Source organism: Calonectris borealis, chromosome 16, assembly GCF_964195595.1.
Source record: "Calonectris borealis chromosome 16, bCalBor7.hap1.2, whole genome shotgun sequence".
Lineage (NCBI taxonomy): Eukaryota > Metazoa > Chordata > Aves > Procellariiformes > Procellariidae > Calonectris > Calonectris borealis.
In genome coordinates this window covers 15,251,501-15,276,264 of record NC_134327.1, presented here as the reverse complement: position 1 = coordinate 15,276,264, position 24,764 = coordinate 15,251,501, and the positions used below count along the sequence as shown (strand labels likewise).

The 24,764-nt window shown below is 45.3% G+C and overlaps 1 protein-coding gene across 1 annotated transcript in view; it reads left to right on the top strand.

The window, feature by feature from the left end:
- CACNA1H (calcium voltage-gated channel subunit alpha1 H) overlaps positions 1-24,764 on the top strand; it is a 256,884-nt gene that overhangs the window by 177,755 nt on the left and 54,365 nt on the right. The window contains exons 10-12 of the mRNA XM_075165481.1: positions 21,712-21,863; positions 22,902-23,087; positions 23,765-23,882. Coding sequence (XP_075021582.1) covers positions 21,712-21,863; positions 22,902-23,087; positions 23,765-23,882 — 456 coding nt within the window. The remainder of the gene's footprint in view (positions 1-21,711; positions 21,864-22,901; positions 23,088-23,764; positions 23,883-24,764) is intronic.

The following is a 24,764-nucleotide window of genomic DNA, read 5'->3' as shown; positions in this document are numbered from 1 at the left end:
TTCCATCTGGGTCATGCAGCGAGTCAGCTGAGACAGTCGCGGTGCCCTCCAAGGCTTCTGAGACTGAATCCATGAAACCCCCATGCTTCATAAACATACATGATGGCAACGGGTGGTTATATATAGAATGTAGACAGACTGTTTGCATTTCAACTGGCAGGTAAAATAAACCAAGTGTAATGTAGCCCCAAGAATGAAAGCAGAGTGCACTTGCCAGCTGCATTTCATCACAAAAATGTGCATAAATCACAGCCATGGGCGGCCAACTTCAAATGTTATGCTGACAATGGCTCTAATGTGCTCCAAGGCAGGGAGGCTTGACACAGCTGGACAGCGGGGTGTTCGCTTTCTGCAAAGGGAAACTGCGATGAGAGAGGGCCTGTGATGAAGAAGGTGGCTTTCACAAACAAAGAGTGTGGCGTTGCGTTGAGCCTGTGCCTTCCTGCTGGCTGTCAGCTGAATGCTTTTCATCTGGGAGTGGATTTGGTGAGAGGGAGGTTGGCTTTGATCAGGTAAGCAGGCCTCGGGTGAGCACGCTCCAAGCTCCAAAGCAGGCGTACCTGGTAGTCCCTTGCCTGAGCGATGACAAGATACAAGTTCGAGGAAGAGCTCGAGCGTCTGGTTCATGGCAGCTGTGATCAGCAGCTCCAGAGAGATCATGGTGCCTGCAGGCAACACGCAGAGCCCCAGTCAGGTCCCTCCAAGCAGCCCATGTGGCTTTAGTACTGCACATGGCAGCAGCTTGCCATCCTTCCAGCTGCCTCCACGAAAGGCAGCTGAGTGGCAGGGACAAGAGCAGAGCTAGCACAGAACAGCAGAGGAGGAAATGCAAAAGACTGAGACAGCCAAACCAACCGATGGGGGCAGGAAAACGTGCTTAGGCATTGTTGGCACGGCTTGGAGAGGAACGTGCCCTGGAGTGGCGGGAAGCAAGGAGTGGCTTGGATTGTCTCAGGAGCTCTGGGGAGGGTGCAACTGCTGGTCTACCAGGACCACTGCCCGTGTTAGCTGAGGCTGGCTCTTTGTTTCCTTACACTTGCCCAGTCTGTCTGCATCCATCTTTTGTCGTCTTGGATTTTTTGTTCCACAAGACAAGGGTTGCATTTTGTTCTGTGTACATTACCCCGCCATGCGGGGCTCCCAGGCAGGGCCTGTTAGATGTTATTACAAGTAATAATAACAGTGAGAATGGGAACAGAGCACTGCATCTCTCCCGACACCAGTTTTTATGCCTGGAGGTTGCAGGGAGACTCTGTGAAACGGAGTTTACAGTTTCAAATTCAAACCAAATGCAACAGGAGTGTAACACAAGGGGATATGCAGATAAGAGGATGGGAGGGGCGGTACATGATGGTGCTGTGCCATGGACTAATGGTGCCTATAGATTGGTGGTTCCCACCTGTTAGGAGGCAAAGGAAATAGTCATGTTTAATTTAATACTTCTGTGCATTTCCAACCACTCCCTGTGGATGATTGCTTTCTCTGTAGACCTGGAAAATACAGGAAGGCTTAAAAATAGATTTAACTGAGAAAATGTTAGGAAGGTGTGGAAAAGACAGTCATGCCACACCTGAGAGCAAAGTGGGGTTAGTATTTGGCAGGACATACGAAATGATGGCAACTTAGTCTGAAACTTTTGTGTGGAGATTCAGTGGTATTGCTAAGGTGTCCTGTACCCTGCCCTTCTCTGGGTACCTCGGAGCTGAGAGGCAGCGCCAGCTGTCCCCATCGACAGGCAGAGGATTAAAGATGCTCAGGGTAGCAATCTAGCTCCTTATACCGGAGGAGAAGAACCACTGCAAGGAAATAAGCAGGTATGTTTACTGCTGCTGTCAACCTGAGTCATGAATTTTCCTCAGGTTTTAACGAGGGTTCTCCAGCTGGGACAGTGAGATTTTCCAGAATTATGAATGAAGCTTTAAATGTCTCCTTGAAACCTCCTTCTGGATCTTTTGTTACAAGATCAGGATGCTTTTTTATAAATGGTTTTGAGAGGTGGGGGGAGAAAGCTGCATCTGAAAGGAGTGAGACTCTTACTCGAAAATGAGGGAGATTTGGCATGCCTGCGTGCATTCTTTTAAAGCTCTATTTTTGTTTGCTCTGTCTGGTTTACAGCCTTAAAGACAGCCTGACTCCCAATTTGGGAAAAACACTCTGTGCACAGGCCTTGTAGCATCAGTGGTAAAGCTTGCTAGAGCAGGGAGTCTGCCACCGAGGAGGACGGGGCAGCAAGACCACTTGACTTCTTTCCCCCAATGAACGCATTTCTCGGGAGTTTTCTCTCCTGCCTGATGCCTGTACAAATGAATACCTCCTCTCTCCCTGTCCTGTCCTTGTCCCATGCCTGGACAAATCCAAAACTTGTTACCATAGTGCCCCTGGAGGAAGCAGCAGAAAGAGAGTCTTTTATTTATTTTATATACTCCAGAGGGAATTGACTTTGCTGCAGACAGATGGATCCTGTAATTCTCTGACTCTCGGCATGACTATACATGGACTTGTCTGTGCTTTATAGTTTGGATTGAGGTGGTTTATGAAGCCAGAGTGTGCTGGCTGCTCCTAGGAGCTCTACCTGGAGCTTGGTGATGGACCAGGGGAACAAAGTCCTGGCTCTGTGTTCCCTAGGTACGCCTTGCCCTCAGAGCTATCTAGAGTCTAGGCAGAAACTTCACAGCTCCAACCTGCCCCAAATCCAATCAATAAGAGGAAATAAATCGAACCACAGGGAGCTGCTCAATACGGGAGAGAATCAGAGTTTTCCTTTTGTTCGTGAAGGGTTCAGAGGCAAAACATCAACCGTGTCAGCATTGTTTGTCTCCGGCCACTGGTGGCTGGAAGTGCAAACAGTTTAAAGTCATTTCTGTAAATTAGTTTTAGCCAGAGTGTCTGAAAGCAGGGTGGGTTGCTGGGCAATTATCTCCGTGCAAATGGCCTGTGTTATGGGGCCATATTGCAGAACATCTCTCACTTGTGCTAAGGTCTCTTGAAGCTGCCAAAACAAGAGATCAGCATCTTGAATGTCGTTAAAGCAGAACTACTAATACAGTATGTTGGAGTGCTGGCAGGTATCAGCTGATATGTGTGCCAAAGTACAAGGGACTGAACTGCAGACTGTGGAAGTGCAGGGGGATTAAATGCCAGAAATCTCAGTTTATGCTGAGAACTATTAGGAGCTGCAAATGCTTCTGAAAGCACCTAGAGCCAGAGGTGAGTGGGGGGGGACAGCTCCCCACTTCCTCTGAGGACAAAATAACCCACCAAAACGCTTTTCAAAGATATCCAAAAGAGCATTTCCTTTCCTTTTCTTGTTCCCTGCTCTTCTTTCCCTAGCTGTGGAAAGGGAAAGGCACCCCTCTTTAGGGTGCCACTGGAATCTCCTAAAGTTCAGGCTGGAATTATGTTATTTATATCCCTTCCTTCCCGCTTCCAGAGTACCAGCATATACAGATATCCCCCAAAGCAGCAGGAATCACTCCCATGCTGTAGCGTGGGGAGTTTGATGGCTGAGGACGTACCTCTGTTCCTTCCTTTCTCATGTGCAGATTCTCCCTCTTCCTGAGACGAAGTTTAACCTGTGAGTGAATGAGTGATGGACAGGCAGGCTGAGACCAACAGACAGATACTGACCCTGCAGCTAACAGTGGAACGGATGTTTCCCACCTGAGCTTGCAGAAGTCCTTCTGTATTTCAGAAATTATTTAATGCTATGAGTTTCCTCCCACTCCTTTTTTCCCCCCTTGCTAGTCAGTGTGTAATAGCAGAGGGTTTAATACATATTTGATCTTTCAACTATAGCATGAAATCTAAATGCTCTATTTATGGCTGCAGCTGTCACTCCTCTGAAAACATGCAGTGAAATGAAGGTTAACAAGTTTGGGCTCTTGGGAAAGCATGTAAAACAGCACTGCAGAAGACTTTGTGTCATCACACCGGAGTGAAGAACAGAGATTTTCTGAGGTTCTCCAGTCCAGGGGTATTAATCATTATCTGAAGCAAATACTTTTCTAATTGTATATCCTTGTTTGAAATTCTCGAAACCCCAAATCAAATTCTTTTCCCTTCTACAATATACACAGAAAGTAGAGGATACAGAGCCTGAGGGGATGGTTTAATAGTTTAAGAATCAGGTTGGCACTAGCCAGACTTGATGCAGCCATATGTTCAAATCCCAGGGGAGACCACTCACCAGGAGGTAGACAATGCTCCATACCGTTTATTGTGCGTTCACTTAAAAACAGATGTCCCGATTACCGTGGCTGAAGGAAGAGATACTCTGTCTCTCTTCCAAAGAGCAAGGGCATGCTGTGCTGTTCAGTCCCCCCCTGCCACATTTGCACTGTTTCTGTGTGCTTCCTTACTCTGTGTGTGCACGGTCTGAAGTTTGAAGCCCTGGCTGGTTGATTTTAATGGAGAGTTGCTGAAATAAGACTAAATAGCTTTTGGCCTTTGTTTAAACAGAACTTTGTTCTAAAAAGTATCAGATACACTTGGGAATAGTGTACTTGGTACAGAAGGTCTTGTTAGAGCCTTAGGGCTCGTGGCTGTGTCTAGGGTCACTGCACTCAGGTTTGGGCTCTGTGTGGCTCAAGGTAGTTGTGTCAACACAAGATGTGACGTTTCAGCCGTGCCTGGGAAAAGCAGAGTGGAGCCAAACTGAGACCTAGCTTGGGTGTTGAGGGATTTGGGCACCGGTGCAGACCAGAGCTCTGATCCAGCAGGACTGTACGGATGGGATGGGATGCGAGAGCTCTGTCTTAACGATGCAAATGGTGAAGCCATCAAGATTGATGGGGCTGGGGTGTGGGAGAGTTCAGACATATTTCTAGTAATAGCATCCTTCCTGTCGTGTGTTGTTTTTGTTTCTAAGACTCTAAAATAGACTGTGTAGGAAGTTGCAAGATTTGGACTCCTGTGCCCAGTTTTGCAGATTAAGGAGATAGAGCTGCTCTGAGAGGCAGCCAAACGCAGCTCCAGTGCTCTTCTGAGAATCCTCGTAACGCATGAGGATCGCTTCTGCCTTGCAAATGCTCACGTCCATCCCTCTCCCTATCACGTTCACACCATAAGGAGATTGGGCAGGCTGTCCTCTCCTCTGTTAATGCCCCATTGCCTGCAGTTAATTAAACTCTGCATGATACTCAATGCAGCGTGTCAGTTTGGTTAACGCCTGTCAACCAAAGTGATAACTTACCCCCATCATTTGCAGCTCTGAGTAAGCAGTCATATTCTGGGTTTCTAATTCACTCCTCCTGCCCAGCATTTGCTGATCACCCAAGTTTTTGCCACACTGAATTTGGCACCCAGAAGGTGCCATTCCATTTTTTTTAGCATCTCCATAGAAACCACTTTGGAGTTGCAGAGTGCAGGGTTTGTGCAAATTTTAAAAGAAACTAATGTAATGGTTCAGTTTGATCAGGTTTCAGGCTGCCAGTCACTTGGAAGGAGTGTGTGTTTCAAGGATAAAGTTGGGAAGAAAAGCAATGGAAATCCTCAAAGGCAGAGATGCAGCGATTTTCTGCTGTATGAGTCCAGGGTAAAGCTTTTATGATAGCACGAAGTTTATCTGAAGATTGTTTGGAGGGAGACACAGACACGTTTTTTACTCTTCCACAGAAATCTAGGTAAATTTCTTGCCTAGGAGGACACCTGTTTATCTGCAAAGCTGCTTTTTTATGCGCAAACTCACTTCTTCACTTTGCTAACACAACTGCCTCTTAGTTTGACCTCCCTTAAAAGGTTTAAATGCATATAGATTAATGTACTTTTGATGTCTGGGCTAATGAAGTCCTGTGCCTCCTCTGCTTAATTTTCTAGTTTATAGATAAAGGCTCAGCACTGCTCAGGAGTAGCCAGGATTAGATCTAGGGTTGGTTTGCACCTGACTGATAGAAAAGTTAATTCTGGGCTGGGTAGCAGAGAGGTAAGCATGAACAGAGGATGCTTCTCTGTAGTAATTTGTGCTTCTCAACCACCTAAGGCAACTTTTAGATGGGGATGAACTCAGAAATAAAAAAAAAAACATTAGACAGCAAAGGAGGAAACTCCTTGCTATGCTCAGATGTCCAAAGGTCACAGTGGTTTAGCAGCACCAGTCCAGGTCCACGGTCACTAAGGCAATAGCTCATTGCCATGGAAACACTCACCACCTTCAAAAGCAAGAGCATTTGAGCAAGTCCTGATGTTTAGCAAATAATTTCTTGAGATCCACTGTGTATCCCACCCCTCGACACATTTGGGGACTAAGAAATAAAATAATTTGACAGTTTTCACCGTGATCTATCTGTTTTGGAAACCCATGAGGAGGATTTCCATCAGGGCAGAAACATTGGTGAGCTCAGTTGCTTTCTCAAGGGCTCCCTGTTCGCATATGGTTGTTTTAGCTTTACTAGTTTATTAAAGCCATTACGCTGGAGATTGCATCTAAATTCTCTTTCACTCCCACTCTCTACAAATAAAACCTTGTGTTGCCTGTTCCATATGAGAACTGACATAGCTGGAGGATATAGAATCATAGAATCATTTAGGTTGGAAAAGACCTTTAAGATCATCGAGTCCAACCGTTAACATAGCACTGCCAAGTCCACCACTAAACCATGTCCCTAAGCGCCACATCTACATGTCTTTTAAGTACCTCCAGGGATGGTGACTCCACCGCTTCCCTGGGCAGCCTGTTCCAACACTTGATAACCCTTTCAGTGAAGCATGTTCCATCAGAAGATATAAATTCAGTGTACGAAGCCCAAAACTTTTAGTCTATGCACTGCCTTTCAAATTGCTTTTTTCAAAAGCTAAGGTAACTGGACTCCTGATGGACTGCCCCACACGATGGATGGATCAGTTTGGCTTATTCTTGGGGTTGCCTCTTCAGCAGGCGGTGGTTGGCCCTGCTCCCAGGGTAAGGAGCTGGATCAAAGCCCTGGTGCGGCAGGCGTAGCCGTGAGGTCTGGTTAGAGCAGAGGGTCGGAGCAGCCCTTCCTGTGCGCCTGTTCCTCATGGCTGTTGCTGCGGGAAAAGCATCACTTCAGCTAGTCAGAGCCACGGCAGGCATGTGAAAAGCTGCCGGGAGGAAAACTTGAATGTGGCATGGAGGAAGGTTGCAAATGAAATCCTTTTGTTTGTTTGTTTGTTTGTCTGAGCTGTCACTGTCTGACAGATTTTCCCCAGGCGAATGCATGATGAGGGCAGCGGGTTGGCAGAGCCATGCAAGTCAGTAGGGCTGTGGAGGGGTCGGGCGCTGCCCCGGTGCTGTCATGGGGGAGCAGGCGGTGCGGCGAGCCAGAGGTTATCTCCTCTGCCTGGAGGGTTTCTCCTGACGTGGTTCCTGTACACGGTGCGGGGTCAGGATGGGGGCATCATGGCAAGGCAGCACGGAGGATAGCATGGCCTGCGCAGAGCACGGGGGCCAGGCGCAGGCTGGTGTCACGTGGGAGGAGGAAGGGAAAGGGCTACCTGGCGCTTCACCCGAACCAGGCATCTTCTGTAGAGAAATTGCAGCAAGTTGATAAACCAGGAGTGTGCTGCCTCTTTTACCTTTGCTTTTCTCTGCCTCGCAGCTCCCCTTGAAATGACAGCAGCGCATAATTGCATCGCTTTGGCGTTCACGGTATCGGTGCTGATGATTTGAGAGGTGTTATTATTGTTGCCATTAGCAGTGTAATTAGTGTTAGCATAACAGTCCCCTTTGCCCAATGCACCAAGGCTGAACTAACAACTTCCAAAACCAAATACATCCACTCCACCAGCTTGGGGAGAGAGTCCCTACTCTCAGGTGTTCAGCAGTCCTACATCTTCTGCAGCTTGGCACTGCAGCCTCGTAGTAGTAGTGAATTACAATAATTTTAATTAGTGCTGCTGTTACTAGGGCTAATATAATTGAATTTCATTATTTTAGCAGTGATTTTATTCCATTATATAAAATCAGAATGACTAAACTTTTTTTTCTGAATCATTTTGTTCTCATAACAATAGAAACATACTGCAAATCCAGGGCATGCTTGGGGGTGAGGCATATTTCATGCAAAAGAAATGAGAAAAATGCAATGGAAAGTCACCTCCTCATTTTTAAGTCCTGTTTTCCAGATTTTTGTGTTCTTCCCCCAATATTAGAAATAAATATTACAGGAGAAACACATTGTAAAGCCAGCACAGTTATTTTCTGTGAATTTTGTTCCTTGGTCATCTCTGAATATTGGTGGTGGTTTAATATAATTTCATTTCATTGGGGTTTTTTGTCAAGAAGGTGAAAATGTGGAAGCACTGGGCCATCTCCAAACTCAGTGGTGGTTCCACTGAAATCGAGGAATTCTGCCAGGTGAAAATCCAATAGCTGTCTGTAAGATACAAACAGCTGATCTGAGGAGGAACAAGAGTTGCTGAGCTCTCCTGCTGGTTTGTGCTCAACATTCAGTAATTCCAAGCCTTCACTTCATGCAATGTCCAAGTGATGCGACTATGCTGAAGGGCAGCTCTGTCTTGTAGTTCCTTTCTGACCTCTTTTGTCCTTTCTTGCCTTAGCAAAACAAATTGCTGTTGTCTCAGGGAGCAAGAGGGATGACGGTGATTGTAGTTGTTATTTTTAAATTTCTGAGTTTGAATGCCTGTATTACGCACACTCAAAAGCTAAAACGGGGCAGTGAGCTCCCGGGAGCGGCTCATTCCCTTGTCTCCAGCAGAAGTGGTGGCGGTGTGTTGCTCACCGCTGTCCACCTGCTCTGATGCAGGCTGTTATCAAAGACACACCTGAAGGATCAGGACCCAGAAGCCTTCCTTGCCAGTCGTAGTAGCACATTCTGCAGGCTGCTGGCAAATACAGACTCTGGGTTTGTACCTTTTTGTCTTTGCTTTTTCTTTTTGATCATTGTGGATGGTTTTAATTGCCACTTTAGTCTGATGCTCATGGCTAAGAAGAATGTATCAATAATTCACTTGCAAGAACAGCGTGGCAGCTCTGAAGTTCCCATCTGCCTGCTTTGGCTGCAGGCTAGAGCACCCTGGGCTGTTTGCAGCATTGTGTTCTCAGGGACAAAAATAAGCTTGTAACAATTGCTTGGGTTGCTTTAGGTTTGCTAGAGGGGAGGAAAGGTGGATTTCCCCTGAATTTGTTCTCCTGGCGCCTAGCCTATCTTTGATGCAGAGCAGAGAGGAGTTGCTGCCTGTAATACAGATGTGGATTTGCAGATAATCATTTCCATGCTGATGAAGCTTTTGAATCTTAAGCTCTTCATGAGTGTTTCTGGAAGAGAAACTGTGTCAAAACTGAGTGTACCAAGTGCAATCCCGTCCTGGAAGACGAAAGGGCTGGAGGTTCCCCTAGCTGTGTTGTCCCCACAGGATGTCCCTGAGCTTCAGAAGCTTATGAAAAAAGTGCTAAGATGTAGCTACCCACCCTAGCAGTGGCTTGGATCCTAAGAACCCAAGGGATCTTTTTGGTCCAGTGTCACAAAAATCACAGCAGATACAGCTCAACTCACTTACTCCATCCTCTTGCTCTAAGGCAGGATCAACTCTTCCTATATCAGGGTCGTAAGTGGTTTCATATCTTTTAAGACAAGCCTGGAAGGTAAACATCCTTGGTTAATGAAATTTTCGGCACATCCCAAAGGGAAGCCCATAAAGAACTGCCTGTGCCCAAATGTCTGATACATGTTTAGGACCACGTGAGAGACTAGACATTAGTCTAGGAGTTAGGAGAAGAGCTTGGGAGTCCTGACATTTGGCACCTCATTGTAGACACTGAACCTTCCCTTGGTGACCCAAGAATGAAGGCTCAAGTAGGCAACACCCCGCTGTTCTGTAAGATACACCACCAAATTTTCTCCTGGTGTCCACCCAACATGTTTGTTTTCTTCTTCTGCCCTCAGAAAGAAAAGCTCTCCTAATCTTCTTCCATCTTCCCTTCTTCCACTTAGCACTCAGAGGTCAATTACAGCAGATTGCTCAAATTTTTCTGAAGAATTATCCTCTCCTTGGACTTTTTCCCCATGAGGCCACTTCAGCTTCCTCTCCTTGGGCTTAAAAGATGACTAAGTCAAGGTCTTTGACAGATATAGACTAAACATATTCCCCATCTTGTTCTTCCCATCAGCAGTCCTCTATCATGTTTTCTTGATGTGCCTCATCTCCTAATACCAGTACACAGCCCGCAAATCACGAATGCGCATTTTTCAAAGGACTCTCCATAAAGGTCTATTAGCAAGGGATGAGTAATGGTTTGACAAAATAGATTTAAGTGGCCCCTTCTGAATCATCTTGGCAATAATAGAGAGAGTGTGTCCATTTTTTGATTAAATATTTCCAGTGCCATTAGCTTGGGTGAAGTAAACAACTTCTATTGAGTTTGTCTGCTAATGACAACGCAAAGGCCTTTGATCTCTCTGATCAGAGAGCAAGCCTGTTGCTTGGATGTGGATAAAGATCATATAATCATTGCTAGAGGTGCCTCTTGCAGTACAATCAGAGAGTTTGGAAACGGTTCTTCATTTTCTCGATGTTCATGCTCCTGCCACCTTTAATGGACATTGTCAGAGCTGCCTGTGATGGGCATCCTGTAACGTCTGTGCACAGTCAGAAATATGCGGTTGTAGTTTGGCTGCAAGATTTTTGCAAAGAAAATCAACACCTAACCTTCATTTCTTGTGCAGACTCCTTGAGGCAGGGCCTTGTGTTCATTTTTGTCTGAAAGGGGCTGTAGCATATTTCCGTGTTCTTTGTGTCTATCCTTTTATAGCATGTCTCACAATATTGTATGTGTTTTCTTCAATTCTCCAGCTCTTGGAATCTTGTGACTCAGTTTACATCTAAAAGGAAAAGATAGACCCTAGCTCTTCTTTCTAGTTAATGGTATGGAATACAAGATATTTTCAGCCTAAATATAAAAAACAGAAAAAAAAAAAAGAAGAAAAAAAAAAAAGAAAAAGAAAATAAATCAGTACGAATGATGCATTATTTTTTAAAAAACACATGCTTTCTGATTAGCCAGCAGAGCTGATTTCAGGCCTTAGGCTGATGATTTTTGACCGTTTGTTGTTGACTTCAGCACAGATAGTGGTCAAGAAAAAAAGGTTTGCAATAGGCAAGAATTGTGTGAATATAATTCCTTGTGTGAGCGTAATTTTTTTATGGCAAGGGATAAGCCAAATATATTGGATGAGAGTCAACACAGGCCTTGCTAAGATGTCACGCCTCACAGATCTGCTGGTACTTTGAAGGACTCCACCAGCATATGGATGGGAATGATTCAGTCTGTATAATTTCCTTGGATTTTTGCCAGAGGCTCTTAAAGGAACTAAGCCGATGTGGGGTGGGGTGGCAGTCTGCTCGTAGAGAGAAGCCTGCTCATGTTTAACAGCTGCTTAAGAGAAGAGGGAAGGGGTACAAGTAACAGGTCCATTTCTGAAACATTGGGAAGTTGCCAGAGGCATCTCCTGATGCGCTGTGGGACACGTGCTGTCCTGCGTACTCCTGAAGGATGTTCCAGTCACGACATTGCTGAGAGTGAAGGCATGACCATGGCTCCTCTTGGCACCAAGCTCAGTCTGAACAGGCGCTTCCTCGCTTGCACCCAGCACTGGAGGAATGATTAGTCATTCGCTGTCCTCAGTTCAGGCATATTTCCGTTTTTCTTCTTTTTCAATGAAACTAATCATTGTATTAGTACTGACAGAGATGACCAGTTCAGAGAGTCCGTACTTGAACATCTCTTCCCAGGTGAACTATTCCAGTGCTCTTGGTGTATTGCTGGAGGCATTCATCCTTGGTTGTTACCTGGAGAGTTGGCTCCTTCCTCCTGTGACTTCTTGCTTAATAACTAAACCTGAGCACTTCTGGCCTTGTTTGGGGGCGTTATTTTATAGGGTTTGGGTTTTTTTTCATTTTAAGGCTTACTTTTTCAGCCATCTGTCAGACCAAGTGATCCTCCATCAAGATATAATCCAGCCGATTGGCCTACTTTTCAAGAATAGTAGCTTTAGTTTTGTATGCTACTGCTGATAGCATTTCAGATTGCCCAGGTCCTTTCTTCCTGAGGGTGGAGAAGACAGCAATTGATCTAATCCAGCTTGGCGTTTATGCCACTTGAAATGAAATTGCATTTTGCTGAATGAAACTGAGAAATGGGAAAGTAATACTGCAAATATGTTGTGCCATGTGGGACCTTCTACCTGGGAAGCTTCCTAAGGAAGCTACAGCAGAGTTGATTATCCCAGAGAACAAACTCTCTGATCTGTAGCTTTTGTTGCAAGAGACAGCAGCAGCCAAGGTTTCTTCTATAGAAAACACTCCCAGCCTGGAGTCAAGACCAAATGAACTTGGTATTGGATTCACACAAAAATCCCAGCGAGTATTTGACTTTGGTATATGGTCATTGCTGGATAACATTAACTCTAATGGCATTTTTTTTTAAATGCCGGAGTACATCATGCTTGTGTGCAGCTTGCTCCGTTCCTCCACTGATGCCCTATTTGCTGCTCCAGAAAGGAGCAGGGCATTTTGCATTTGACTGGCCGTATGCAGTTGGGTAAGGAATTATTAGCAGTGACTTTCATGCCACAGAGCAGAGAGGTAAAAGCAATTCCATAGAGCATTAGGAGATCAAGTAGGTCAATTGAAAGGAGGAAAAATTACCATCAGCTATCTTCAATTAAACTGTTATCGCTCCACATGAAGGATCCCATTTAGAGGAAGGCATAAAACCTGAGAGTAGAGGTGACTGAGAGAATAAATTCTCCATATTTAATTCCAAAGCCAGAGAGTGAACATTCATCAGTAGGCATGAGGAGGAGATCTCTCTTTCCTTCTGTTTCCAACCTACTTTTAAGTAGAGCCCATTTGGAAATCTCTCAGCAAAACATTTTTTTCATCAGAAAGCACAAACTCATTGAAGTCACAGCTTTTAGTAGAGATATTAATGACAGCTAAACCCTTCCTGAGAAGGGCTTTTGGTTCTGGGAGGTTGTGGTGTCTGGCTGTCAAACGCAGGGCAGAAGCCAGTTGCTCAGAAGAGCAAACATCTTGGTGACCAGGGCAGTTTTCTAGGAGCTGGGGCATCCTGGTTCAAGTCCCTGGTCCCTTTCCAAGGCCAGAGAGCATAAATAACTTTCAACTGCGCTCATGTGCATGGGAAAGCACCATCCAAACCATTTTTTCTAGTAAGAGGAGTTATATCATATGAAGGCAAGGCAATTTCAGTGGTTTGAACTGTAGTTTAGATTGACTAAACTGGTTTGAAGTTGATTTAAGACAATAAGAGTCCTATGTTGTAGTAAATAAACTACACCAAAACGGTTTACAAAGGAGATATTTTCAAATGCAGAAATTGAAAAGCCCACTTGCATTATTCTTCACCTTTTTTTTTAAGGGAAGGGAATGCAGAGGAGAGAAGCCACGTCTTAAAATTGCTTGGGGTTTTTTGGTTTGGTTGGTTTGGTTGTTTGTTTACTTACCTTACAAATATCAGAATTATTCCATTTGGTCTTTGACAAGCAAAAAAAGGGGAGAAAAATAAAGGTCAAAATGTAGCCTTCACATTTGCTAGCAGCCTCCTGAGATGTCACTTACATTTCCTGACGGCTCTCTGCTTCAGCTGTGAGCTTCTGGCTCTTTAAACTCCCTCAAAGAGGACCTTTTCCCAAACTGTTTCAGAGGCATTAGTATGAAATAGCTGTAAATAAAAACAAGCATACAGCTTGCAGAGTGTAGGGCAACCTTGTCTCTTCTGCATGTAATTGCTGCAGTATTGAGTCCCTGCTTGTGAGATGTCACAGCTTCCCACCTTCCCCCGTTCCTGGGCCGGGGGATGTTCCTGTTTATTATTACAGATAAGCCACGCTACACGCTTACGTTTCATTATTGATGTGTAAACGTGTTCCACGTCCCAGCCCAGCCAGGGCTGCCTTTTGACATAGCCTCCAGACACTCCCAAAGCGCATGGGCCTAAACGCTCTTGCTCTTATTCCAGGTGTGAAATGCGCTGTCTGCCGGTAGTGCCTTGAGCTGCTCATTTGCTGGGGTTGCAGGCACGCGCCATTATTTTCAGTAAGGCGGTCACCAGTGCCCAGCCTCTGCACAGGGTGGGCAAAAGCTTGGGGAGGGACACACATGCCCCTCTAACTGCATCGTTTCTGCATCCCAGTGTAAATCTGCAGCAATATTCAGGCTGTTCTTGTCCCAGACGTGTAGAGCGGGGGGTGTTTGGGGAGGCAGGACAGAGTTCCTCTGTCTTGGTGATAAATACCTGCTGTGACTGAGGGAAGAGACCAGCCCCCAGATGCCAGCATGTAAAGCATCCGCTGTCATGCTGAATGGCTGATTACATTGTTTTGGGCAGGATAAATAATTAATAGCTTCAGGGGTGCTTGAGGTGACAGATTCTCCTATACGCTCCATTAAGCATTTAGAAACTTCAGCTTGGGCCTGTCCCACGCCACGTCTGATTGCTGGGCTGACTTTGGAGGGGTCTGAGCTTGTGCCCAGGAGGGCAAGTGCTGCCAATGTCTTCGTGTCCTTTGGCCAAAATTTGCTCTTTAGCAAAATGCCTGTGATGTGACTGTTAATTATAGCTCCTGACCCGTGAGCAGAGCCTACCTGAGGAGACTAAGGCTCCTCTTTAGTTGAATTTGCTATAGGAAAAGGTTATGGGCAAGAAATTGGTGTTTGATGTAAGTTTTCAAAGCAGTGAGTGTGCAAGAAACAGAGCTGAGGGTTTCAAATATAAAGCTTGAGGTTATAAGAGTGCAAGGATTTGGGGATCACTCTGGATGCAGGTGAGCTATGGTGCGTGAGGAAGAGGGGACTGCTGGGTGCCGTGAGGACTGGAATAAATCAGCCACCTCCAAGGAGAGGAAAGAAAGGAGACAGGCTGCGGGTTAGAGATCTCTGCACTTTCTCGATGGGTTAAACCCAGCCTCCAACAGTCCCATGCAATGTTTTATCCAACCCTTCATCCTATATTCAGAAGGCACACGGGTCCGGGATTGCAGATGGATGCTCACTGCCTAGCACAGTGGGAGTCTGCCTGTAATATTAATATTATACACACGTTCTGTATATGTTCTAGTTTTTTAGAAAAAGTTAGAGGAATATTTTGTAATTTTGAGCTCTCTTTAGCAATTTCATTGATTTGCTCCCCTCCTGTGGTGCCAATGCTTCAAACTCATTTAAGCTATTTTCCACAATTTTTGAACAATATTTCTTATTAAAAAAGTCTAATCCCTCCCAAACCATCGCTCTAATCTGTCCCAGAAAACTGGCTTTCATCTCGGATTGCTTTCACCGTGGCACGTAAACCCTACAAATGCAATATGGAGCCCAGTTATCCATCAGTTAAACAGATTAGTTATGTAGGAGGCTGTGTGGCTCAGTGAGTAAAGCAAGTAGGCTTTACTCTCCCTCCGTAGAGGAAAAGCCGGCTCAAGCATAGCTCTGTGCTCTGCAGTCGATGTGCACTGGAGATGCAAAGGGCTTCCTTCCGCCTTGCAGATCTCGTGGCAGAAATGGACCCTGGAGGGTGGCTGGTTGCGGTGTCTTGGTTCTCCTCTCGGATGAGTGAGCACAGATGTCCGTCACGAGATGAAAAGGTGAAGCACGAGGCTGAGCTGCCAAAAGGCACTATCTCCCCCCTCCACTGTGAGAGGAGGAGAATTGCACTGCAGTTGGTATCCCTTTGCGTGGTTTTTTGGGAGTGTCACCTTTTTGCAGTTGGTGACATCGTGACCGAGGCTGCAGGTGTCCTGGTATCACCTGTGTATCTGTACAGCATGCAGATGCCTCTTGGAAAAGCCTTCAGTGGAAAAGTAGAAATTCTTGAGTTTCCATCCTGACCCTGCCTATGGCTCACTGTGTGAAGTGGATCTTAAAATCCCCATAATTAGGTTTCCTTTCAATAGGGTGAAGCAGAGCCTTCGCACCCCATTATCATAGATAAGGCAGAGCCACAGCTGACACCGCTGGAAGGCAGGAGCTTGTATTTGGAAAGGAGGAACAGGAGCAGGCTGTCCACAAGTGCCAGAGGGAGAGTAAGTCCTTGAAGCTAGACCTGTTCCTTCTGGGTGGTGTTCTGTGCTTGGCTGTTACTGCATCTTTGCTAGGAAGTATCAGGAGCAGTCCCTCCTTTAGTCCTTGGGCTCAGCTCGCAAATGCCTTTGCCACCTATGAACATACTAAAAAGTAAAGTTGCTTAGTGCTGGGTGGGTTATCCAGTATTGCAGTAATTGCTATGGTTTGGGTTTATTAATCTAAAAAGTTGTGTGTTTTGGATTTTCCCTCCCTCTTCCACGTCATTTTAATTAACCTTCTCCCCTGCTCCCTGCCTCTCTCATGCATTCCTTTTGGTTTTTAATTCTGTGAAATGGGGATGATGCCAGAGACTGCAGACAGGTGAAATCTGTTGCAATGGAATAACTGGTAATTGGAAAATTACAATCTTTCAAAAATGGGGTGAAGGGAGAAAATACGAAGTGTCCGGAAGCAAAGCGCAAATTGACAGTTCATTATGCCTCCTCTTCCTGGTCAGAGTCTCTGCAGACCAAACTTAAAAATATAAAGCAGAAAAGCCAACATAAACAAGTGCTCAAAATCCCATTGACAGCTTTAGGCCCAGGACTAGAGAAAAAATAACATAAGTGCAAAGGATGTTTATGAGACTAAATGTTCTGGATTTGTTTACCACTCCTCTGCGTCTCTGCCAGCTTCAGCTCTCCCTGTTCAGGAGTCGTCAAACGGCTGCTTTGGGCTTGGGGGGGATTTCTGAAACAAAGCACATCTTTTACTCTGGAGACTTCCTTCCCTGGTGGTTCAGCAGGAGGGATCAGGTGTCTAACAGCCCTTTTCTCCACTGTGATGCAGGTATGATTTTTTCTACTCAGTATCAGATCAAAAAGGTGCCCCAGCCAAGGCATGGTGCCATCCTGCTGGTGATTGAACCTAAGCAGTGTAAAATAGGTGGTTGTGGATGCAGCAATCAAAAGAGACAAGGTAGAAGATGGGTGAGAGGAGAAAGAGAGGTACAAAGAAATAGTGACTTCCTTGAAGAATTGCAGTAATTCAGTTGCACAAAGAGAATCTAAGGCTACAAAGTCCCACTCCTGTTCTTCATCCTCTGCTTGTAGGAGCCATCAATAATTTGACCATTATGGGTTTCTCTTTTATTGAATTTCTCCTGGTTCCAGGAAGGCTCTGGAGTTGTGCTGCATCTTGCTAAAACCAGAAGTATCAGATTCTCAGAAAGAGACTAGTCTTCCGAGATTTTCAGACCCAAACTATTTAGAAAAGGATTTTTTGTCTGTTTATCTGAACTCGGAATGAACTGCTGAAACATTTGAGGTTTGTCCCTAATAAAAACATGGTTTTGAATCACTGAAATATTCCGCAGCATAAATATGGCCTTCAAAGTGAGCAGAGGTGGTTGTGCTTTCCTGCGACATGTTTTGCCTGGAGACAAGGCTAACTGTTACTTTAAACTCATATTCAAGGATGCTGAAATCTTACAAATTGATCCCATACAGTTTCTGCCCTTCTCTTGAATGGTGGGAAACTTACTCCTGCAGCCAAAGTATGAGGATTCATTTCAATCTGAGATCTATAAAATTTGTACTCAGATCTGAACCTTTTTTGAACGTTGCCTGGGACCCGCCAGTGGGACTTGCGGGTTAAACCACTCTCTCTGCTCATTTTTGTTGACTGTCTCCAGCATGGCAGTTCCCATTCCAGTCTCCACATCTGGCACTGTGGGCCCTCGTACCAGCATGAGAGCATTGCCCACTATCTCCCGCATTGCATCCATTGTGGGGATTCCTGAGTGTTTTGTAGCCTCGTACAATGCCACCTGGTTGCCATTTGGCCATGTTCCATTTGGCCTGTCCTGTGTCTGAAAACCTGGACCAATGTAAAGGTCAATCATCGCAGCAGCAAAAGATGAGGAGACATCCAAAGCTGATGAGGGGTCATGCTCTCTCACTGTTGTTTGAAAAAGGAAGTTTTCACTGCACTGATGCAGTTTGGAGCCCTATGGTAGGCAAATGTCAGAGTTGTTAAGGTTTACGAAGTATTTGGCAAAAAGCAAAAATACCACTTTAGAACTACTGTCTTGGAAGTGCATCATTTTGATGCCAACCTTTGTTTGCTAACCATTCCTTGCTAGAAAGGAAGTTGCATTTTGTGACACAACCACATCTCAAGCAAAAAGCCTGAAATTTCCTTTTCAGAGAGAAGGTCAAAACAAGACATTGCAGCAATTTTAAAGCTTTGTTGCAACTTCATTTTCTTCCAGCCAAGAAGTTTGACAAAAATAATCCTTGCCATGAAGTTTTGTTTTCAGCAAATCAACATTTTGTTTTTCCAGAGAAAAAGGCTCCTGGAAAAATTCCTGCTCTGGGGTTGGCTTAAATTTGAACTAAACAACAGTGTCTCCTAGTGGTTGACTTCAGGGGAATGGCCAAATCCATCTAGGCTTTCAAGTGTTTCTTCCTCGACCCTCCTAGATCTTTGCTCATCAGGGAGTGAGAGAAGTGGGAAATGAATTGTGCTCTAAGCAACAAACCATTTCATAAGCCGTAAAAATATCTATGGCAGGCTGTTTTCTAGGCTCCAGTTGGTGTTGAAAGAAGGTAATTACATTTGAAGGCTGTATCACTGGATGCTTGGCTCATCTGCTGTTCAGCTTCCACTCTAATAATACAAAAGCTCACATCAGCAGCTTAGCCAGCATGCAGGGCTATCCATCCTTGTCTTTGCCCAGTGGGTTCTGCCTCCGTGTCACTGCAGGATTGCGCTCCAAACGTCTCGCGTTACAGCAGTCCTTGTCATCGAATTAGTTCTGCCTCACACCAAATATGATCACTATAGGATGATGAAGATCTCTTGTCTGAAGCATGATTGGCTTTGCAGTGTCAGCCTGCTGTCCATCAACCTTGCCCAGGCATCCCCCCGTCATCTTGATCTGCTGGATCTGCTGCTCGTCACAGCTCTTGATGATCTCATCTGGGCCACCTCCTTGTCCTCTCCCTTCCCTCTTCCTCGTGCCCTCTCCCCCCGCCTCTGAGAGATGGCTGTGGCTTTTCTCCTGTACTCTCTGAACTCATATATGAAGGAAAAGTTACAGCGCGGGAGCGTAAGCAATAAGGACACCCAATTGTCAAAGGAAATTGGCAAATCAATTCAAGCCATGATACTGGCAGATTAACTGGTTGCAGTGCCATGTGTTCAACAGGCCACAGAACAGTCTTGGGGTTGGCTTAGAAAACATGGGATTTTAGAGAATAACAACTTACAAATTCTTTTTATTTGCCTGAGGGTGTTTTTAAGTTTGTTCAGCTTAGGCTTTTCAGGCTGGCCACTGACTTTTTTGGTAATGACTCCTGAGATTGTCTTGTCATATTCGCATAACTCCAGGATTAGGGATTTTGAAATGATCACCAGCTATCCCAATTTTCATGATAAAATTGTGACTCTTGGCAGCACATCTGGCAGCAGCAAGGTGAACTTGGAGAACTCTGAATTAAGTTTTACTTTAGCGGATGAGACTGCTGCTGTATTGCAGACTACAAGGTGCTGTAGGTCGCAATGGGCAGGTTCTCTATGTTTCCCAGCTACAGTGCTACAGAACAACTCTGTCCTTTCAAAGCCGCCCAAGCTGCAGCTTCCTTGCTGATGATTGTGTCATTAATTTCCCAGCTTCAACATGCTTAACAAGCCATCCTCGGCCTGCCATGGACACCCTGTCCCAGGGAGCCCTCAGTCTGCTGCCTGGAGGGACGCAAGAATTTAGCAAGTTATTTTGCTTCTTGTCAAGAATGCCCTTGTATAACCCCGGCTGAGGGGAGTCCGAACGTGCCAGCCACACGGTGCTCCTGACAAATAGCTCGAGGACACTGCTAGCATGGTGTCCTGTCACCGCTGTGGCTTACAGTGGGACAGGCGCCTGGAAGCCCGCAGGGCTATTTCAGGCTCAGCCTGTGTGGGGGAGCTGGTTAGATGCTATCCTAGAGCAGCCCTTTTCTTCAGCTGTATTTTCATTGCAAAGGGAAGGCCTCTGCCCAGGTTGTTTGGCATCGTCAGGGAAGGGAATTGCACGGACGAGCACTGATGGATGTTAGGGAGGGAATCACTGTCCCTGCAGCCAGGAAGGTGTAAGGAGGGCAGCCCGGTGATCGTGCTGTTCAGGTGCACTGTGCAGCCATCTGGGCCACCCCTTGCTAGAGACTAAAGAACTGAAAATTGCACAGTCCTTCCCCTCGTATCCCTTAGTAATTAGTGTATATGGATTATAATCATGAGGACTGAGGCTCTTAGTGCTCTTTCTCATGGATAAATGGTTGAGCAAAAGGCAGTCTATTGCATAAAGTAATTTAGCCTATGAATGATGGTTCATTAGCAGCCCACAGACTGTCGCTGCCTATAGTAGTGTGGGCTCTTCCTGCATTCGAGTTAACTCTTTCGCCCTCCCCTTCAATTGCCACGGATTCAGTTTGCAGAGTGTGGAGTTAAATGTGGCTGTGCCACAGCATTACAATGGTCTTCTCCCTTCAGAGCCTCAAACAATGCAACAACATCCCCAAGAAACTGCCAACTTTTAACATAGTGTCTAATGACGGATTGGGAATAAAGGAAGCTATTATCAGTCAGAAGATGAGTCAGGTATGAAAAATAACACCTCTTTCTAGACAATATTATTACACTAAGGAAATGAAAAAGACTTTTTTTTGCAAAGGAACAGGCCTTGAGCATTAAAAATGCGCATTGCAGAGCCTGGTGCTCTTTGAGGGAGTAGCTCCAGTAAGTGAGCAAAGCCCATCCCACCTTTTGCACCTGTCCCTGCTGTGCCACGTTTTGGAGCCTGGGTGCTAGGCAGACATTGCTGTGCTTCCCAGGAAAGGAACATCTAAGGCTCTGTCTGAAAGCAAGATTGTAGCCCAAGGTAATTTGGTGCTGGTGATAGAGGAGGGGAATGGAAAAATCAGATCTTGGATTTAAATTGCATGCAATCTTGTACACTCAGAGAAACTCACACTAATCCTGGAGGGAATCCTGACACTCAGGGCCACCCTGCTGTCATTTTAACAAAATTTGTTCTACATTACTAACCAGAACTTCAGAAGGAAAAATCATCTTGGGGTTTTTTGGGGACAATTTCCAAAGGGAGATAAATTCTCAAGGGAGATAAAACTATTGATCCTACTGACTTTCACTGGTATTTGTTTTCTTAATTCTCTTAAGAGATGTCTGCAAGAAAAGTGCTTTGTTTGTATATGAATAGAGCTATGCTGTATTGACAGTGGTCCTGCTTTGGGTATAGCAGTATCCATAAAGCTCTGCTGGTGTTAGTGCAATAAAAACAGCCTGACTAATGCAAGTCCAAATAGAAGCCTTACAAGCCACACTAGCCATTCACCTGAATAATTGTATCTTGCAACGGTGAACAAGCCCTCTCCTTTGCATAGCTTTAGTTTTTTGGGGCCATGTATTGGACACAGTTGTTCTGCAACTGCTCCAGAAATGAGCTGGGATTCTGTGTTTCCAGTAAGACTCACAGGGACTATCCATGAGGCTTGTCTGCTGTTCCCGTCAGACACTTATTTGCCTCCATGGCTCTCCGGAAGGAACACGGGAAGATGTAGCATTTGTGCATCATTAGCACAAATCCCAGAGCAGGAGAAACATAGCAAACCTAGCCATTTCCTCTGTGCATCTGTTTGACCATGTTGCTTTTTTGCCCTATAGCCGGACGAGTTGACCAACGCCTTGGAGATCAGTAACATTGTCTTCACAAGCATGTTTGCCCTGGAGATGCTCCTGAAACTCCTTGCCTTCGGCCTCTTCGGCTACATCAAGAACCCGTACAACATCTTTGACGGGATCATAGTTGTCATCAGGTCACTGCCAGTTCTTTCTCCACTGTGGCTTTTCTGCCGAGGGCTCGGACCAGTTGGGGAGTGGGATGGGGAACAGGAATGACGTGGCATGTGTTAATCCAGGGCTCGCTGGCTATGATGTGCTATAATTATGCTGGCCTTTTAGATTCCTGTCATTAGAAGGGTTGTCCAAAGTAAATGGACCTGGCAGATGGAGAACAAAGTCTATTTACGCCACACATCTGGCACTGTGGTCAATTTTCCACTGAAGTGCAGAACGGCTGGTCCTGGGAAAGGAGTACTGTGAGTGTCCATATCGCAGCAGCGTGCCCTCCCTCTCCCGAATTAACACATAACTCGGGCCGGAATAGGGCAAGCAGGAGGGTAAGAGAAGGCACTGTTCTGCTGTCCTCTGCCGGGGAACACCATCCCAGCCTAAACTGGGGATGTCACAGCATGTGAGTGAGAAGCTTGTACAGCACCTCTCTGTGCTGGGATTCTTTCTAGCAGTGCTGTCATCCCTTGATCAGTAATTTGGGACAGAGAAGTCAAGGGAGACACAGAAGGTCTAAAAACCAGGGTAGTGCTCTTGGCTTCAGTTGGCCCATCCGTTTGATTAGGAGAGGTGAGTAGCCATAGAGGCCCAGAACAAAGGCCAGTCTGTGGCCTGATCAAACCAACCCACCCCACCCAACAGATGTTCCCTAATATCCCTCTGGATATTAGCTTGGTACAAAATTGTGATCCACATTTTGGGGCTAGGCTTGTGACTGATTGTAGTGATGAGGACTAGCAGGAGACATGCTGTGTTGTGAAGAGCCACAGAAAGCGAGGGAATTAAAGAATCAAGAAACCAGCTATAAAGGATGTAGATTGTGCATGAGCATGTGTGTCTGCACAACTGGGAAGTGAAGGTGTTTTTCAGAAGCAAGAAAGTAGCAGGCAAATAAACTACCCCTTTAGGGCTTAAATGGTGTGATATCCGGTAAGAAACCAGCCTGCTCAGGGCTTTCACACTACAGTACTGCTGTTCATAGTTCTCTTCTGATGTTCCTGCAGTGTCTGGGAGATCATTGGCCAGTCGGACGGAGGCCTCTCGGTGCTACGAACTTTTCGGCTGCTGCGGGTGCTGAAACTGGTACGTTTCATGCCTGCCCTCCGTCGCCAGCTGGTGGTTTTGATGAAGACAATGGACAATGTAGCCACCTTCTGCATGTTGCTCATGCTCTTCATCTTTATCTTCAGGTACCAGAGCCTGCAGCTCTTCTTCGATTAATTGTTCAGCTTGCTTAAGTAATATGTAGATTAGAATAATGATATACTGCATTTTCTAGGCTGCCTACATGATAGAAGTGCTCACAATAGACTGACAAGCAGACACTCAACAGACTATTTACCTCTTTTCAATCTCAGTTTTTCATGCAGTACTGTAATTCTGTAGATGAATGAAGTACACAAACAGGCAACAATTGCTCTGGAGTTTCTGGGAGGCTCATTTAGCTGTGTCTCAGGAAGCTGTCAGTAACTGGACTGTACCAGTGTTATATTTGAGATGGAGGTTGTACAGACTCCGAGACTTCTGTCTGTTTGACCCTATAATGCTCCTCAGGATCCTGTTCTTGGAAACGGGTTGGATTAGGGAGCTGGCAATATGGTTTGTCATTTTCTAGACCAAGGAGATCCCTGATTTGACTTCAGTGTAGATAGAAAATTGTAATGAAATGCGACACAGAAGAACCAAATGGCAGGGTTTGATCAGTGATCATGTCAGTGGTGGAGCAGAGCCCTTCTTCCTGGGAGATACCGCTGGCACACAAAACACTGCGGGGGGGGAATGTGTCCGAAAAATCACTGCAATCCTCCCTGCAACCATATTTCACACAATAATGTGTTTCTTCCATCTCCCTTTTTTTCCACTCTAGCATTCTCGGAATGCATCTTTTTGGATGCAAGTTCAGCCTGAAAACTGATACGGGAGACACAGTTCCAGATAGAAAGAATTTTGATTCCTTACTTTGGGCCATTGTGACCGTATTTCAGGTAAGTTCTGTATCCTCTGGGAAGTTTTAATGTAGACCACCTGGACAAGTTATTTCACTTTTTTAAAAAAAACTATTCCAATAGCTGTCAAATTTGGACTGAAACGGCACTGTAGAGTTATTAGGGCAAAGTGGTTGTGTTTCTGAGTTAGCTGGTCTCTATAAGCCCTGACAGAGAAGCAATCTACTCAAAATCATCACTGTGCATATCTGTTGTCAGTAAAAGAAAAGTCTAAGAAGGCCTGGAAATCCACGCTTATTTTCCTTTCATGTAGTCAGTAAGATCAAAACTCACAGTCTGCTGTCCATTTTGCTCCTATTCTGTAGATCTCTGTGTCCTTACTTGCCTTCACTGCCCCAAAAGTGCACTTTGCAAACAATTTCATTTAACTGGGAGTGACAAATACTGTGACAAATCAGAGCTGCAGTTGCTGGCTCTATATGCTGGGAAAGTCTTTTTATATAAAGACTCCTCTGCAGACAAGATCTGTTATGTACTTTAAATTACTGGCATATTCCACAATGGAGCAATAAGCTGCGATTTCTAGGACATTCTAAATATAAAGATTAGTCTTTTCTGTTTAAAAGCTCAGTCTTTAGAGCCCAAGTGCAGCACAATGTAAACAATGTTAAGCTAAGTTTCTAAATGCAGAGTAGGTGTTCACCACAGTATCACTCAAGGTAGAAACCGGTCCAGAGTCTTCACTGTGAAGAATATAACTTCTTGTGAAGTTTTCCTTCTTACAAAGGAGCAAGGACAAATCAGCATTAGTCTCACAAGTTCACATTTTTCTTTTACCAGCATAAATACAGATTCCTGCATTTATTCTAACAGTCCCTTGGGAAATAGAGTTGGCACAGAGCACAATGGCTACATCCTGTG